Below are 18914 nucleotides of genomic sequence, written 5' to 3'. Positions count from 1 at the left end.
GCATCCCAAAGCAAAGGTGTTATGGAGGCGAGCAGAAGTTGTATCCCCATGTGGATGTGCAGGGGCAAGTGTGCTAGGTGCATGAGGATGGCCAGTTGGGCAAAATTGCCCAACACCACATGATGGGGGAGATGTATCTCCAGACCTGGATCAAGTTCATGCAGAAAGAGAAACAATGAATAAACCATGTTTATTTCTGCCTTCCCCAACTTGATGTTGCCCTCCAGATGTGTTGGACTGCAACTCCCATCATTCGCAGCCAGCATGGACAATGGTGAGGGATGATGGGTGTTGTAGGCCAAAATATCTGGAGAGCACTAGCTTGGGGACTTAGGCATACTGAGGGTTTGGGCTGTGTGAAAATAAACATTTTGCATCCTGAGAACCTGTTTTTCCTTTTTTTCTGACCAAAATATCTGGATGGCCACAAGTTGGGAAAGGCTGGTGTATGTACTATCAGACTTCAGGGTTTTTTTTTGTTTTTTTTTAAAGGGAAGTATAATATCTCACAACCACAACATATGGTAAAGATCTTCAGCAGCAGGTGTTTTGTTGACTGTTGCAAGGCTTTTGCCTTCTCATGGAGAGGAAGGCTGTGACACAGACTGAACATTCTGTTCCTGAATTTGAACACAATCCTAAGGAAAGTATGTATGCATTGAACATGGCTTGCTGCTGGTGAACTTTTCGTAAAGGGAAGCAAGGAAGAGACGTCCTTTCAACGCCTCATATTTTATTCGAAATCCTAACGAAGATATCAGCCAGTTGATGATGGTGTCGTCAACTGACTCTAATGTTTCGAACAGCTCCAAATGACTTGTTATTCCTCGCACAGCCTAGCTTCCTGCAAGAAATAAGAAGGTGAAATGTTAGGAAGGGAGGCCTAGCGGTGTTGCCAGGGAAACGTGGACCCCTTATTTTGCTTTGTTGGCCTTCTGTTGGGCTATGGCGTCCCTCACAGGGTCTCATCCCAGAGCCTGTTTTTAGGGCCAGAGTTGCAAAGCAGATTTATGTAAAACAAGGGGAAGTGGTTTTCTCACATCCACAGCTAGTCTCAATGTAGCTGACATGGCAAAGGAGATGGGAGGGTGTTCCCAGCATATAGCGGAGAGAGACTTTCAGGCAGACTTGTTTGAGCTTCAATAGGCCTGTTCTATGGGAAGAAACAGACCCCCAAGGCATTTAAAACAACCTTCTCCAACCTGGTGTCCTCCTGACATTTTGGACTACAACTCCCAGAATTCCTGGCCATTCGCCATGCTGACTGGAGCTGATGGGAGTTGAAGTCCCGGTTGGGAAATGTTGATTTCAACCATTCCACATCTGTACAGCCCTTTGTCTCCACGCTAAATCGAGTTCCAGGGCTGCCATTGCGTCACACCAGCAGATTGGACTACAGCCTGTATCTACATGAGCAGCCTCAAGGGAAGAATGATGCCTACATAAGCAAAATCTGCCTTATGCTGGATCAGTCCATTGGTCCACCCAGTCCAGTCTAGTCAACTCTGATTGGCAGCAGCTCTCTAAGCTTGAGCAGAAGATTCCTCCCAGTTGAGTTAAGATCCTTTAGTTCAGGGGTGCAAAATCTTAGGCCCATGGCCTTTTTGCCTTTGGCCCCGCCTATCACTAGAATGTGGCCCTTCAGAGCTTCTCCAAAATAGAATGTGGCCCTTCTGCCACTGAGTGATACCACTGACTGAACTACCCTATTTCTTCGATTCTAAGACACACTTTTTTCCCCATATAAAAAACTCTAAAAATGGGGTGTGTTCTTATAATCGCAGGTGCGTCTTAGGTTTTTTTTTTCCTGTTGGTGGTACTGAAATTAGTGTGTGTCTTACAATTGAAGAAATATGGTATCATTGTGCCAATCCACCCCTTCAAAACATTCAGAGATCTAGCCCCCTGGTTCTTCCTTCAGCTGAGAGAGGAGACCCAAGATTTGATCCGAAACACTATAGTGACAAATGCACTGAGAGTAGACAACCCAACTACTGAGCCACACTTTCCTATGTGCCATAGTTGAGGTACAGAATATGCTGTGACATTCAGCCTGCTTCTCGACAGAGTAAGAATGAGCCAACAAGTGCCTGGACTTGCAGGAGCCCTGCCCTCTTTTGTATCTGGTCAAAAGGGCAGGGCTACTGCAGCTTTAACTGTTGTGTGATGAAGAGGGAATTTCACCAGGGGCTGCATGCATACAAATGACACCCGCTGAAATTCCCTTTTCTATACAACTGTGAAAGATACAGGAGCCCTGCCCTCTCCATATGGTGACCTTGAGAGAAAATGCATGCTGACCTTTATATGTCTCTCTCTCCAGTTTTGTGAGTGTATGTAAGTGAAAGAGCTCACATGGGTGGATGCACATGGGCAGGGTTCTCCTATAGCTGAGGTGCAGAACTTCAGGTCCAGAGGCCAAATTTGGCCTGCCTGGGGTCCCAATCTGACCCTCTAGGTTTCCCCCGATGTCCCTTTCCCACGACTCCCCATTGGTTTCCCCCCTGGCTTTTGTGCAGTTTTCCCTCCATTCTATAATGCCGAAACAGGCAGTCAGTGCTTTCAGCTGAAAGAGGCTGGTATTTGGGGTAATTTGCCCCCGCCCAGTTTGCCCCACCCACCCACAGCTCCTGACAGCTTCTACAAAATTTGGACCTTGGGCTCAAAAAGATTCAATACCTAGGTCCTACAAAGCTTCTCTCCTTCTTGTGCCTATACACCTGTATACACACATTCCCCCCGCCCCAAATGACTTGGTCTGAATGGCTTCTTACTTACTCACGGTTTGAGATTAGGAAACAGGTGCTCTTCCTCAGGTATTTCCTCGAATTCTGCAGGGGTGAAGAAGAGAACCAAGGCCGAATGTTAGTCAGTGACGTTGACTCCTCTTGGGACTTCTTGATCTTGAGGCGAAGGGGCCGTAATAGGATGACTATCCAGAAACGCTAGCGGGTAAACAAACGTAGCGAAACTCCAACTACCGTTGCTGGGTGACCATACAACCAGATTTGCCCGGATTTGTCCGGGTTTTTAAAATGGCAAATCCGGGAGGGGGAGGGGAAATCTGGATTTTTCCGAAGAGCAGCTCTAATGGGAATTAACAAAAATGCTTATAACTCTGTCATTTCTTAAGATAAAGACATGAAACTTGGCACAATGGTAGCTCTTAGGAAGAGCTTTAGTCTTACCAAATTTGAAACAGATCTGTTCATCCATTGATTTTTTAGGAATTTTTTTAAAATTGAGGTTTTAAAATTATTATTTTTAAAATCATAATTTTTAAAGATAAAGAGATGAAACTTTGTACCATGATAGGAGTTAGGTAGAGCTTTAGCCACACCAAATTTGAAACAGATCTGTTCATCCATTGATTTTTTAGGGATTTTTTGAAAAATGAGGTTTTAAAATTATTATTTTTTAAACTGTCATTTTTAAAGATAAAGAGCTGAAAGTTGGCACCATGAAAGCTTTTAGGTAGAGCTTTAGCTGTACCAAATTTGAAACAGATCTGGGGGCAGTAGCAAACCCTGTTAACAACAACAGCAGCTTGCAATGAGTGAAGATACAGTCAGAAAAGATATTTGAGGGAAGGGGAGAATGTAACACACAGAGTATAGCAAAAGCTTCAAAGTACAGCAAAACCTACAAAAGTAGGAGTGAGTGAAGTTAATTTCAGATACATTGAATCTCTCACTTGTTCTTTATTTCAGTGATTTTAACATTAAGATGTTATGTAGAACAGATTTGTCTTAAATGTATGCTGTAAATCAGACATGTGACCAAGGCTTTGTTCGGGTGGGCACGCCCCCTTGGGGGCAACCATGTTGTCCTCCTTTTTGGTTTCCAAAATATGGTCAACCTAGGTAACCAGAACCACGGCCGGATCTACACTACTGCTTTAAAGCGCTTTATAACAGTTATAAAGCGCTATAAAACTGTTATAAAGCACTTTAAAGCAGTAGTGTAGATCCGGCCCACATTACAGTGACATGCCTAATAGGTTGTCCACTTCCCTGTGACCCTTTGCTACTGACTGACCAAGAGTGCTCTCTTAGGTCGAAGGTGTTTCCACAGGTGGCTTTTGATCATGCGCGGTCGCCCTTGCTGCATTCATGGAATTTCACAGAACGTCCAGATAGTGGTTGCAGCTGGGTGATTTTAGTCCCTGGATGTAGTAGTCCTGGGGGTGAGGGGGAGCAGTGTTTTTTAGACTGCCATGTGTATTATTTCAGTGGTGAAGCACACAAGTAACATTTCTCTTTCGCTAGGGTGACCATATGGAAAGGAGGACAGGGCTCCTGCAACTTTAAAAGTTGTATAGAAAAGGGGATTTCAGCAGGTGTCATTTGTATGCATGCAGCACCTAGTGAAATGCCCTCTTCATCACAACTGTTAAAGTTACAGGAGCCCTGTCCTATCTTTTGCCACACACCCCAATCCTTTGTAATTGCTTCTGTATTCCGAATATGGTAAAATAGCAACAAACCATTTGCCAACTCTGACTGAAAAAATACGGAATTAGTTTCACATTTTAAACTCACTGAAAGCATAGTACCGTCATGACTATAGGGATAAAATGGAGTTTGCTTCTGCTGCCCTGAGCAACTGCCACTCAGTTGGGTGGGTCCTGAGTTGGGGAGGTCTGGACTTTGGCTCCTGGGTCCAGCTTTAGCTGCCTGGAAACATCCCTTGTAACCCTCCCATGTCTTCCAACTCTTTCTTTCCAAAACAAATCTGGAAAGTGTTGGATAATAAGAACAACTCTGCGTGCTTTCAGACACTAGGCCGCAGACTTCCTCAACCTGGGGCGCTCCAGATGTGTTGGACTACAACTCCCAGAATGCCCCAGCCAGAATGCCCCAGGCATTCTGGGAGGTGCAGTCCAACACATCTGGAGCGCCCCAGGTTGAGGAAGGCTGCATTGGGGAATGTGTTGCATCAGCAGCTGCTTATCTTGTTCACCCCCCTTGTTGTTCTGATCAGTTCACTTTTCCTGCTCCTTCTGCTTCCTCTTACCTGTCTAACAAGCACCATGCAGCCTCCTCCTGAAGGAAGTAAGTCACCATATCCCATGCCTTAGCACTCACTCACCCAGCTTTAAGGGATGTTTAGAATTAAACAGTGTGAGTCTTCTCTGACAACGTTTATAAAAGGACTAATAAAGTTAGTTGCTTTGAACTTCTTCTAAACTAGCTTCAGCTTGCATTTATTGCCTCCAATACTAAAAGCTGTGCTGCCACACATTCTCTATATAAAGCAACTCTGTTGTAAGTTAAACCAGACTTTCCAACAATGAAGAAAGGCCAGAATAGCTACACAATAGGTTAGATCCAGATTTACGTTGGATCAACTGTGCTGATGTAAGTGGACTTGCCTACCCTTTGTTCCCTTGGCAGCTCCTCCAGCCCTCTGGAAATGCTACATGGAGAGTCAGGAGACTGCTGAATGGGATGAGGTGTGGTGTGAGGGGGAGGGAGATCCCCAAAAATCAAATGGAGGGACCTTCCATTAGAGGACCCCTTCCTCTTGCAGAAGGTCCCTTAATTTTTTGCAGAGGGAAGATCTTGGATTTACCCCAATATCTTTTGCTAATTAGAGCTAGGAACCTTCCATCTGGAAGCAGCCACAACAAAATTATTGACTTCTCCATAGCGGAAGACTTGCTTACTTTTCCAGACTCACAGGAAGTGTTGTAAGACTTAGGCCATAGCTAGACCTAAGGTTTATCCCTGGATTGTCCAGGGGTCAAACCTGTTCATCTAGGTGACACACAGGGGATCCAGTGCTCAGGCAGGGGCGAACCCTGGATGATCCCAGGATAAACCTTAGGTCTAGCTGTGGCCTCAAACACACACACATACACACTCACATGCACACGTGACTGTATGTTATCTTTTACAGAGGACAGTCCTCTATTTGAAAGTGTCCTCTGTTTGCAGAGCAGTCCAAGTCCAGTTTAAAGAGAAAGTATCATCAGAAGGAAGAGCTGGGCCTTGAAATGGGCCATCGACAGCACCCGGAGAACAGACTGAGTAGGCACACAGGTCACATGGTCATGCTATTCCATATTACGGTGAGATGTACTCTATTTCTATTTAAGTTATAATTACTTCTAAATTAGCATATATACATATAAATCGGCACATGTGTTTTTATGCAAATCAGTGTCCTCTTTTATTTATTTATTTATTACATTTCTATACCGCCCAATAGCCGAAGCTCTCTGAGCGGTTTACAATACATTTGTAAACAATGCATTTCCTTCTTGCGGTGCGTCATAAGTGGCAGCCTTAACACACACACGCACACGCACGCACACACTGAGCTATCCTTTGAGAATGGGCTGAGTAGCATGTTTCTGTATCATGTATTTACGGGTTACCATTTGCTATATTGACGCTATTTCATTGGCGTTAAATGTCTTTGTATTGTTATTACTCGACCTGAGCGTTCTGGGTGAATCAAAGAAAAAGGAACGAAAGCGAGGCATGGGTTGAATGGAAGACTGGAACGGCCAAAGTATAGCGTGTGATAAGGCAAGGAGTCCCTTCCAAATCGGTGACAATAAGCTTTTATTGAATAAAGCATCACCATACAGTCTCCACTTTCCCACAAGGAACAAAGAGGCGTCAACTTTTGTGCTAAGACAAAAGTTGCAGCTGCGCCATCTGCTTTCTCCCATGTCTGTGGGAGGCTTGTTGACATCAAGGAGATGTCTCTCGACTTTGGGGGGAGGTTTTCATTCCACTGACAAAGAAATTAGGGCTGGCAGGGTTTTTGGTGTTTTCCCCCCCCCCCCAATAATGGGAGCGGGGAGGAGGGGAGAAAACGACGCATGGGATAAAAATGTGGGATACAAACCCGTTGCTAATAACAGGGTTAGAATGCTCACCTCCCACAACTCTGCTTCCAAAATTCCCCCTCGCTATTTCCCAAGCTCATCATATTCTGCAAATGCGGAGTGAGAAACTCTCTTAGGCTTAAGTATTTCCACAGCAAATAGATGTGCCTCTTGTACCATTTCTTCTTCTTCTTTTTAAGGGTGAAGTAATGACTGAATTCTCAGAAAATTATTAATTGCAAAAGGAACAGGAATGAAAAACACCCCCAAGAAACAGCATCACTCTCTCTGTTTTAGATACTAGTGATATTGTTTATATTTTTTAAAGCCAATATGTGTAAGATGTAGAATTATGGGCCCATTCAGAAGACACCTTAAACCTCTGCTTTAACCATGGTGAGTAAGGCCTTTTGCACCATGATTAAAGCCTTCGTTTAAGGTGTCCTGAACACAGCCTATGTAGCAGAGCGGTGTGCTTGAAGCCTGATCCTATGTGTGCCTGCTTACTCAGAAGTCAGTCCCACTTATGTATGATGGGTCATACTCCAAGTTAAGCACGTGTAGGATTGATTTCCCCCCTCATGCCTGATAAATAGAGGTTTTCTACACGAGGCTGTTAATTTTTGGTTTCATCACAGAATTGAGATCCAAACTCTGCACAAAGAAAGAGCTTTCCCTTTCCTGCTTTTCTGCTACATAACCTCTAGGTGGTGCTGTGCTATAACAGAATAATGCAATTACACAAGTAGGAATTTTTTTTTTACTTTCACAATAATACTTCATTTGCCCTTCTCTAAAAAACGAAAAAACCAGGAGAGTGATCTTAAAAAACAGAAGTGAAATTGGATGGTTCATTGTCTAAAGAACCTGTAAACAACAATGACAAGCACACAGTAAATGCCTCATGTAGAAACGCTCATAACATCATGGTGAAGCTGCCCTTCTACTAACTGGCCCTTAAAAGCCTTGAACTGCTACAACTAGGGAAAATGATGTTTTTGAAAAACATGCTGAAGGATGCACTTGCCTGCCATTCTAACTCAGTTTGCTTCCGGTCATAAGTTGGCTTCCTTTCTTTGATCCTCTTAAGGATCCCCTGGTTCTCCAGGGTAATCCTCACGATTTCTATATTCTGCTTTTGCCGGAATGAACTGCAAAATGCAAACAGAGGATATTTAGAGTGTGAGCAAACACCTAAGAGTCCTGGAAGAGTGGAGGGGGGGACATTAGCTTTGCCTCAGTAGTCCAAGCAGGCAGAAAAAAGGAACTTAGCAGGCAAACAGGGCATCGGGATGCATTTAAGGCAGTGTTGGGCAACTTGTGGCCCTCTCAATATTGTTGGATTGCAACTCCCATCTTCCCTCACAGTCGGCTATGGTGACTAGGGCAGATGGAAGGGGCAGTCAAACAATATCTGGAGGGCTAGAAGTTGCCAACCCTTGGTTTAAGCACACTGCTCACAAAGAGGTAGGTTCTGCCTGGAAAAGTCCTCTTATACAAGTACAAATTCTCCCATCATAATTCTTTGGTCCCCCAAAATACTTCTTTATCTGGTACTTCTTCTCAGACTGCTACCAGAAAAGACCCAGGAAGTCTGTCTCTGGCTCCTGTGACAAACCTCCTTTTCAGGGTAGCATCTTTCCTCAGCCCTCTAATACTGAATAGCCAACACATGAAGACGGACATGTTCCCCCCGCTCCACACATACATATGGAAACTTAAGTTGCCTTTAAGCCATGTATGTGAATATCTAATCACCATTAAGTGGAAGAGAAAGCAGAAGGAGCATCTTCTGACTGTACCACCATCCTCCTCTTGACCAGCCATGAAATCTTGGCTTGTTCTTACACTTTTTCCTTTGCTCTCCATATTCAGTCCAGGGCCAAATGTTACTCACAAAAGCATTAACAACCCCTTCTTTTATAATTTCAGAAGACAGCAATATGAAAGAAAGCAATGGCTGAGGGGAAGAAGTATTCAATCCTTTCCCAGCTCACCATTTCTCCTTTCCAAACATTCCTCCAAACGTTTCCTCTAGAGCAGCGGTTCTCAACCTGTGGGTCGGGACCCCTTTGGAGGTCGAATGACCCTTTCACAGGGGTCGGCTAAGACCATCGGAAAACACATATTTCCGATGGTCTTAGGAAACTGTATTGACTGAACTATGTCATGTATCATCTTTTGTATTATTAAAGCTATTGTTACGTATTATTTTCATTAGCAAACCATCCCATGACAATGGATCGTGTAGAGAAGAACGAAAATAATTTTATGGTTGGGGGTCACCACAACATGAGGAACTGTATTAAAGGGTCGCGGCATTAGGAAGGTTGAGAACCACTGCTCTAGAGGGTTCGACATAGATGTGTAGAAGAGTAAACGTGTTTGGAACCCAAGAGAAGGGGGGTCCAGAGACCCTGCTCACACCCAACGGATGCCTTGCTCTGAGGGGTCCTCTGAGCAAGCCATCTGATGGGCAGCTGCTCTGGAGAGCTGCACTGGTTACCTCCTCACTGTGGCATTTGCCACTGCCAGAGAACAACTGGCAGAGCTCTTTGGACCCATGGCAAGATCCCTCTGAGGGAGGGCATGATTTTGTAGCCCCCCTGCTCTGCCACCTGTTGCAGGAGATTCAGTCCAAGTCCATCTCATGAGAAGGTAAGTCCTGGTCAAGATGAACCTGAAGGGACACACAAGGTCTGAGCAGTTTGTCTTATTAAGTAGCTGGCCTCACCTTAGGAATTTGAACCACCTTTCTCCAAAAACATCAATTATCTTTGACCTATGAATCCTAACAGAACCTCCACTCCTAGCTACAGCTTGCCCTGGTCAGGCCTTCTTCAAGGAGAAGCCACAAAAAGCAGATGTGTTTGGGAAGCACTGATGCCTCCTCACCAATGCCTACCTCTTCTTTTGGTACTCATTCCAGCAGTCTACCATGCCTGATCCACGATATATATTAGCTAGACGTGTAGAGAGGGCCTTGTTCTCTCTTTCAATCACCTCGATTTTCTTCTGGGCCTCCTGTGGAAAGAGATATTGACTGTGTGAGTTTGTGTGTGTGTTTTTAATGTTAGCACACATGTGCTTTCTCCGGCTCCCAAGTATGTAAACCAGGGATGGGCAGATTTCGGGTTTGTGGGAACTACTTTGTTTTTTTTGCTAGAACCCCGAGGTCCACTAATCGGAACCAGATGCAAAATAGTACACGTGGTGGTGGTGAATTGAGACTAAGCAGTGTGCTTAGTTTTCTAATGTACCTCATGAGCCATTCACTGAATTTATAAATACAAACCATGTATTTATTTGTATTTATACACCATCCACCGAGTCGTGGTGGATGGTGGCTCGTATGTCAGGGAGGCAGTGAATCTGTTCTGGGTTTTGGTGAGAACCTGTCAGGACTCTAAAGGAGCTACCCAGATTGCTGAACCGAAGGATAGCTCCTTTAGAGTTCTGATTGAAACCCAGAGAGGATTTACCATCCCACTGACATAGGAGAAGTCCCAGTGTTCACTGCAAAATGCAGTACTTTCATAGAATCACAGAGCTGGAAGGGGCAGTTCAGAGCAGAAGCAGATCAATACAATACTACAACTGCTGCTGCTGCTGCTGCTACTACTACTACTAGAAGCTATTGCAATAGAGGGAAAGGAGTATCCTTAACAATATATTGCTTAGCATCTCAAAAATCCCCAAAACTTTCCCAAATGTATCCAATCTGACTTCTCTGAGTGCTCATCTACACCAAGCAGAATATTCCACTATGAAAGAGTATATAAAAGGCAGAAGCCACACTACTGCTTTATAGCGGTATTGAAGTGCACTGACAACGGTTGGGGCCCATTGGGACATACTATATACCGCTTTCATACTGCTACATGCTGCTTGGTGTGGCTCCTTCCTTTTACATACCTCTTTCATAGTGGAATATCCTGCTTGGTGTAGATGAGCCCTATAGTATAAATATATCAGGTGATCTTGTTAGATTCCAAACTATTCGCTTAACCATGTGGTATATCTTGATTTTCAGGTCTGTGCATATAACAGTCTGGGAGCAAGAATAAAATACAATGGTGTTTCTTCCTGTGTAGAGATGGTGCCTTCCAAACAGGTGTATACAAATAATTTAGGTTCTAGTGACAAATGATAGTACCTTATTACAATATACGGTGTAATGTATTGTCTAATATTCTGGCTGGGTCTTCTGCAAAGAACTTGTAGTCACAAATAAGAAGGGAGTTGGGGTTATAGGAATATGGGTCATTTTCTAGTTGGGGATAACCATATTCTTTGCTTCTCTCTAAGGTTGTTTTCAGACAAAGGGCTTCTAACACCGCCAAAGAGTAGGCATTGAGCAGCTATTCCATGTTTTCTTTCTATGATTTTTTTGGGTAAAAGAAAAGATGGAGGAAGCAGTGGGAAAACAGAGGAGGATTACAAGTTGAAGAAGACGAGGGGCTTCTCTCAATGAGTGTTTTCTAGCATGCGCATGAATGCCCACTCATGGAAGTTTTCAGGTCATTTTGATGATGTCATGAACCTCCTGCACATCTCCTGCTCCTTTCCCTGGTTATCCCATTTTATAAAAAAACATAGGGCTCATCTACACCAAGCAGGATATTCCACTATAAAAGCAGTATATAAAAGGCAAGAGCCACACCAAGAAGCATATAGCAGTTTGAAAGTGGTATATAGTACGTCTGAATAGGCTCCAAAAGTTGTCAGTGCACTTCAATACCGCTAATAAAGCAGTAGTGTGGCTCCTGCCTTTTATATACCACTTTCATACCACTTTCATAGTGGAATATCCTGCTTGGTGTAGATGAGGCCTTAGATATCCCATTTTTTCTGAAATATCTCGGGATTTCCAACCATGTGCAGCTGAAGTTGCACGACAAAACACTCACTAGAGGGTGCTGTCCCATTCAACACTATGAGTACTGAGAGGAGGGGAAGTTTTCAATTATAGACCATGTGGTCACCCCTCTCCTCCCATGTAATTCAGTTTGTTACAATTGCACAAGAGAAGCAGGAAGCAAAGCACTGGTAAGCAAATGCAATTTCCCTTTAATCTGAAAAAGCCCTACATCTGGACCACTGAAAAATTATCTGAATGAGGCAGGACGACTGTGTTACAAAAGTCTCTTCTAGAAGCACCTAAGAGTTAGGAAATCCCTCTCGATTGATTCCACCCACCCAATATCCCATAATGGTCACATTCATAACTTTGGTCAATGATTCCACTAACAATGGGGAGAATGTTTTGTAAAACCCTAAAGGGGAAATACTCAAAACCTGGTGATTTAAAGAAAAAAACAAAACAGTTGAGCATTTTTAGTTACATTGTCTAGTTTCACAGGTACATTTGGCTTCTCCGTGCTATCTTGCTCCACAATCTTGGGAAGTTTTAACTTCTGAGAAAAGAGAGTACGGAGACTTGATTAGCTTTATCAGAAGAGAGAAGGATGAAATAATGTTAATAATAATGATAATTTTTAAACTAGGTCTTGCTTATTTCAAACTCTTTCTTTTTTTAACCCATAGTACAATATTTTTAAGAAACATTTTTATTTTATTCAGATGACACACTAAATTCACATCTGCTGAACCTATTTTGAGGGTTGGGTTCAGCCCCTTGGATAGCTCTTTTAGAGTTCTGACTGGTTTGACTGAAACCTGGAATGCATTCACAACCCCACTGACACCTGAGCCACCAGCCGCTACTGCCCTTGAGCAATGGTCCCTCACAGAATACCAAAATTCTGCACTTGTGGAGTTAAAGAACACACACAGTCCTGCTTACTGATGCCCAAGCAAACCTAAAATCTCCTTAATTCCTTGGACCAAAAAGCCTAAGAGCTGAGGTAAATTAGGGTGACCATATGAAAAGGAGGACAGTGCTCCTGTATCTTTAACAGTTGCATAGAAAAGGGAATTTCAGCAGGTGCCATTTGTATGCACGCAGCACCTGGTGAAATTCCCTCTTCATCACAACAGTTAAAGCTGCAAGAGCCTTGCCCTCTTTTGTATAGTATAGCTAGAGTGACCAGATCAAAAAGAGGGCAGGGCTCTCTGTTGTGGTGAAGAGGGAATTTCACCAAGTGCTGCATGCATACAAATGACACCTGCTGAAATTCCCTTTCCAATACAACTGTTAAAGATACAGGAGCCCCGTCCTCCTTTTCATATGGTCACCCTAGGTAAATAGCAGAGAAAGAACCAAACTAAACCTTAAAATTAGGTGCACAAACTCTCCCCACAACAATCCCACACTTTTCTTTTTCTTTTTAAAAATAAAAACAGCTTCAGGAGGAGAATACAGTAGGCTGGAAGTCAACCCTTTTCCCCACTGCTGAAATTGCTGCTAAGCCACTTTCTTCCCTAAACCTGTGTTTGTGAGGCCAAATAAATGTTTGGAATTATTTGGTGGGGATAGAAGCAGTAGGTGTGGGTGTGCACGTGGGGCATGATATCAAAGCAGAGAAGTGGTGGGCAGAGAAAGGGTTAAGCATCCTGGCCATTGCAAACACTTCTCCCATAGTGTCTTTTTCTTAAAAAGAAAAAAGAAAGATGTAGTGATGGCCAGAAATTTGGACAGCTTTAAAAAGAGGGGTTGGATAAATTCCTGGAGGCGAAGGCTATCAGTGGCGACTAACCCTGATGATTGTGTGCTACCTCCAGTATCAGAGGCTGTATGGTTGCTGGGGAACATGGGTAGGAGAATGCTGTTGCAACGTGTCCTGCTTTGTTGGTCCCTGGTCGACAGCTGGTTGGCCACTGTGTGACCAGAGTGCTGGACTAGAAGGGCCCTTGGTCTGATCTTATGTTCTTAAAGGGGTGGGTGGGTTGAGGTGGGAAGGAAGAGGAGTCAGGGTTTAGTTGAACTTGATTGCATGTCATATGTACTAGGTCTCAGCATCCATTGCAAAGGGGGAAGAAGCTCATCTACCTGTATCTTGGAGACCTTGAAGTACTGGTGGGTCTGGGCACGTGGAGGTTTATTATCCACTTTACTTCTTGCTGGAAGAAGATCAAACAGTTGTGTGAAAGGGTAGAGTTAGATCTCAGGGTGATGTTAATTTCATCCTACTAAAGCTTCCCCCTGCCCCCCTGCCCTTTCAAGACCATGCATACCCTCTCCGGCCCTCATGCTGCTTCTCCTAATCTAGGGTGACCATATGAAAAGGAGGACCGGGCTCCTGTATCTTTAACAGTTGCATAGAAAAGAGAATTGCAGCAGGCATGCAGCACCTGGTGAAATTTCCTCTTCATCACGACAGTTAAAGCTGCAGGTGCCCTGCCCTCTTTTAAATTTGGTCACAATATAGCTGCAGCATAGCTCCTGCAGCTTTGTGATGAAGAGGGAATTTCACCAGGTTCTCCATATATACAAATGACACCTGCTGAAACTCCCTTTTCTATGCAACTGTTAAAGATACAGGAGCCCTGCCCTCCTTTTCGTATGGTCACCCTACCTAATCTGCACATGCCCACACACACACATGGGCTGTCCACTGGATGTTAGCAGTGCAGGCTGGTGGCTCTGATGTTAGTGGGGTGGTGAATCCGCTCTTGGGGCTCATCTACACCAAGCAGGATATTCCACTATGAAAGCAGTACATAAAAGGAGCCACACCAAGCAGCATATAGCAGTATGAAAGTGGTATATGGTATGTCTCAATGGGCCCCAACAGTGCACTTCAAGCAGTAGTGTGGCTCCTGCCTTTTATATACCGCTTTCATAATGGAATATCCTGCTTGGTGCAGATGAGCCCTGGTTTCAGTCAGAACCAGTTTCAACTCTAAAGGAGCTAGGCGAGGTGCACCTGACTAGTTCTGACTGAAACCGTGAGCAGATTCACTGCATTACCGACATTGTGGCTGGAAGAATCATAGAATCATAGAATAGCAGAGTTGGAAGGGGCCTACAAGGCCATCGAGTCCAACCTCCTGCTCAATGCAGGAATCCACCCTAAACATGTTTCTCCCTCTCCCCTAATACTAGAACCCAATGGGGGGGGGGTCATCCCATGAAGCTGGTTGATAGTAGTTTCAGGACAGATAAAAGGAAGTACTTCTTCACCCAACACATAGTTAAAAACTATGGAATTCACTACCAGACGACATAGTGATGGCCACGGATTTGGATGGCTTTAAAAGGGAGTTAGACACATTCCTGGAGGAGGAGGTTATCAATGGCTACTAGTCTATTCTACCTCCAGGACCAGTGGCAGTATGCCTATGTGCACCAGTTGTTAGGGGTCGTTGCCAGGAGGGTGCACTCATGTCCTGCTTGTGGGCAGTTGGTTGGCCAGTGTGTGAACAGAATGCTGGACTAGATGGACTTCGGTTGCATTTCCTCCCCATCCCCATTTGGGCAAGATGTAGGACAGGTATCTGGAATTGAAAGGATGGGGACGTGCTTGTACGGATTTCCCACTGTTATGCAGGGTTACAGAGAGTCTTGCCAGACATGTTCCACTGAGGCCTTTTGGTGACTAAAGGATGCCTTTGTTCCACCACCCTTTGCTTAGGGCTTAATATGATGCATTTTTTCGTTTTCTTGAATTGCTTCTTTAGATTGAAATGCTTTTATCTGAATCCCTTTTTGTATTGTCTGAGTTGTTGTTGTTGTTGCTGCAAAGCACTTTGGACAATGGAAACATAGTCTATAAATTTAAATATATAAACAAACGAACAAGCCTAATAGGACCGTCACACTTGCAAACAGTCATCTGGAAGAGGGGTGATGCATGTCATTGTAAGGATGGGGCTGATAAATGGCTGGACAGGGGAGATACCACTGGAGAGGAGAAGAGAGGCACCTGCTCGTGGTGCCTCCCCCTTTCCCCTGATTTCCTTCTCACCCCTTCTAAAAGGTTGAAATGCCTCTCTTAAGGGTTACTTACTGGCAGGAAGAGCTGTGAGCCAGTGTGGAGTAGTGGCTAAAGTGTTGGCCTGGGAGTCGGGAGTTCTGGGTTCTAGTCCCCATTTAGCCATGGAAACCCACTGGGTGACTTTGAGCCAGTCACAGCCTCTCAGTCCAACCTACCTCACAGGGTTGTTGTGAGGACAAAATGGCGAGGAGGAGGATTATGTATGCCACCTTGGGTTCCTTGGATGAAAAAAGGTGGGATATAAATGTAATAAATAAATAAATAAAATATGCTGGCCTATTGAATTTGCTCCTTTGCCATTCACCCCGCCCCTTTGCCTTTGGCCCCGCCCACCCCTGGAATGCGGCCCCTGAGCACTTCTCTGAAACGGAATTTGGTCCTCGGGCTGAAAGGAGTTCTAGAATAGATTCTATTCCAAGGTTGTGAGCCTCGTGTGTTGCACTCCCCTAACTTCGAAGTCGACATGCCCAGGATGGTGCCTTGTGATGCTAGCACGAAGCAGGTTTAGGAAGGTGAGGCGCCTACCCTGCTCTGTCTTGCCGTGGCGAGTGAATTCCCCCACGTGGGATGATGTCCTTCCAGTGTTGAGGCGATGCCGAGAATGGGCCACCACCACAGGGAACGTGACGATTTCGAAACTGCTCATCTTCGTGCTACCACCCAGCGTCAGGCCCCAAGACAAAAAGGCAGAGCTCGGGGTTCAGCAGCCCCTCCCCATGCCTGCTGGTTTCCATGGACGCCCCAGCTGTGACATCACCAGCTGTGAAATGCCAGAAGAAGGCAGTATTGGTGAAGAACTTCCGGCCCAGGGGGGCCAACTCAGCCCTTCTAGGGCTCCAGGCCGGCTCTCTAAGGTTCCCCAAAGGGCCTTGCCATAGTCCCTCTTCTTTTCCCCAACCTCTGATCTTTTGGTGGTTTCCTAACTTTTGTACATCGCCCTCCCCCTGCCAATTCTAAAAGGGAGATCGTTACCTTGTTGTGATGCTGGAGCTTGAGCACCTCAAGGATGCCATGAGCTAAACCGTGAAGGGACACCCAAGACGGGAAGGTCATGGTAGAGAGGTCAGACTAAATACGATCCCTGGGGAAGGTAATGGCAACCCACCCCAGTATCCTTGCCATGAAAACTAAATGGATCAGTACAACCAGAGATATGTCGGTATACCATACAGCCGACAGAAAGCTCTGGCGTGGGCTGGTCCATGAAGTCACGAAGAGTCTGAAACGAATAAACAACAAAAGGCTTAACTACTGGCAGTAAGTGCGTTGAATTAAAATAGATGGTTATTTTTTGTATTTTGGGCCACATCCCTTCATCCCTCCCCTCTTTGCCTTCTTGCTGCCCATCACTGGAATGTCCTCCCCCACAGCTTCTCTGAAACTGAATTTGGACTTTAGGCTGAAAGAGGTCCCTCCCCATGTAATGCAAATTCCCCAGCTGCTGGATGCAATCAGGTCCTCTCTACCCAGCTTTGATGCTGCCCAGGTGACCCCCTGGGAAGGCAGGCTTTTAAGAATTTCCATACAGGGTCAAAGAAAAATGGTCCATCTTGCTAGCAGTCTGTCTAATGAAGAGAAAGGCTATTTGGTGGGGCGGGGGGAGCAGAAAACAGACAGAGGATGATGAAAAGGAATGGAAGCGCACCCTTCACAGAGAGCAGTTCTTCAAACGTACTGGGTAAATTTGAAAATATGCATCTATTTTCCGTGGCACTTTGGGTTGCCTTTGCTCCTTAGTTCTCCCGATGGAAGAATCCAAACAGAGAACCTGAAAAGTTCTGGCTGCAGTAATGACTACAGAGTTTTATTTATTCGTTCATCCATTAGGTGCCTGTTATGCATCAGGGGTGAGCAATTTGTGGCCCTCTCCAGATGTTTTGGCCTACAACTCCCATCAACCCTAGCCAGCATAACCAATGGTAAGGGATGGTGGGAGTTATAGGCCCAAGCAACTGGAGGACCATAGGTTGCCCACTCCTGTGGACCTATGGATCTGTTGGGGAGGGGTTGTGTTGACAGGATAGTTGAATAATCTATAGGCATTCAGGAAAATGGGGTGAGAGTCCAAAAATGGCATCTTTCTCCAAACACTTTCTGAAACTGCCTGCCCTGGTGGCTATTGCAGTGTCCTGCATTCATGGGTTCCCCAGGTTAATACTGTGTTGAGGGAATAATTTTAAAATTATTATTTATTATTACATTAATATCCCACTTTTTCCCTCTGGCAGGGAACCCAAGGTGGCTCACATAGTTCTCTTCTCCATATTGTCTTCACAATAACCCTGTGAGGTAGGTTAGGCTGAGAGTCAGTGACTCGCCCAGCGTCACCCAATGAGCTTCATGGCCAAATGAGGACTAGAACCTGAATCTCTCAAATCCCAGTCCAACACACTAACCACTACACCACAGTGGCTAACTTGCTTCCTTTTGCCTTCAGCTAACTTTGGAGACTTCTTCCTCATTTTATTTATTTGCCCATTTATTTGTTTTTATTTTTCCAGGATGTATCCCACCTTTTCATATAAAACACCTGAAGTGACTAACAGTGATAATAATGGGTTGGATCTAAATTTACTCTGGATCAACTGCGATGATGGAAGTGGACTTCCCTGCCTTCTCTTTCTTCCCACAGCAGCCCATCTAGCCACTTGAAAATGCTACGAAAAGGGTGCATTTGTACAATCACAGAGGGAAGATAAACCATGGATGCTTATCTTACCTCCTGCACATGCTGACCACAAGCTGCCTAATTAACACAATTAACCTTGTTGGGCATGGGTTATCATGATGTCTGAACAGACATGAAGGTGGCTGGCTGGGGTGGGTTACAAACTACTCTGAAGTTTCAGGGTTGCTGGGTGGTTTGTAAACCACGCAACCTCGCTGGGTTTGGATGTTATGATAAACCGCACTTGGCAAGGGCTAATTATTCTAATTAGGCAGCTCACGGCTGGCACAAATAAATCACCAGGGCTTATTTTCTCTTCATGATTGCATGACCCTGGTGAGAGGGGCTGTTCACACAACACACTAACACACTTGTTGAACTGTGGGTTGTGTCATGCCCTGCATAGAGATGGAGTCAGGAGATGAGGAGGAGGTGGCAGAGGCTGGACCTAGCTCTGAGGGCCTGATGCCAGCAAAGACTACGGAGGAGCCGCAGAGGTCTGAGG

At 44.9% G+C, this 18914-nt stretch overlaps 1 protein-coding gene across 1 annotated transcript; it reads right to left on the bottom strand.

The window, feature by feature from the left end:
• Positions 1-780: 780 nt before the first annotated feature.
• On the bottom strand, positions 781-16387 carry CFAP97D1 (CFAP97 domain containing 1). The gene is made up of 7 exons (XM_063138167.1): positions 16267-16387; positions 13794-13864; positions 12187-12258; positions 9747-9865; positions 7869-7992; positions 2779-2831; positions 781-844 (listed from the first exon to the last, which is right to left on the bottom strand). The coding sequence occupies exons 1-7, from the start codon at positions 16385-16387 to the stop codon at positions 781-783; spliced, it is 624 nt and encodes a 207-aa protein (XP_062994237.1).
• Positions 16388-18914: the final 2527 nt, after the last annotated feature.

Source organism: Elgaria multicarinata, chromosome 11 (assembly GCF_023053635.1).
Source record: "Elgaria multicarinata webbii isolate HBS135686 ecotype San Diego chromosome 11, rElgMul1.1.pri, whole genome shotgun sequence".
NCBI lineage: Eukaryota > Metazoa > Chordata > Lepidosauria > Squamata > Anguidae > Elgaria > Elgaria multicarinata.
This window is presented reverse-complemented; position numbering and strand designations above follow the sequence as displayed.

What these genes read in the sequence shown, in the direction of transcription:
- CFAP97D1 (XM_063138167.1), bottom strand. Translation starts at nt 16,387, where the DNA reads ATGAGCAGTTTCGAAATCGTCACGTTCCCTGTGGTGGTGGCCCATTCT. An exon ending in AATGAGTACCAAAAGAAGAG is followed by an intron (nt 7,993 to 9,746) that starts GTAGGCATTGGT and finishes TGCATTTTGCAG; the next exon opens with TTCATTCCGGCAAAAGCAGA. An exon ending in AAACTGAGTTAGAATGGCAG is followed by an intron (nt 2,832 to 7,868) that starts GCAAGTGCATCC and finishes TCACCCCTGCAG; the next exon opens with AATTCGAGGAAATACCTGAG.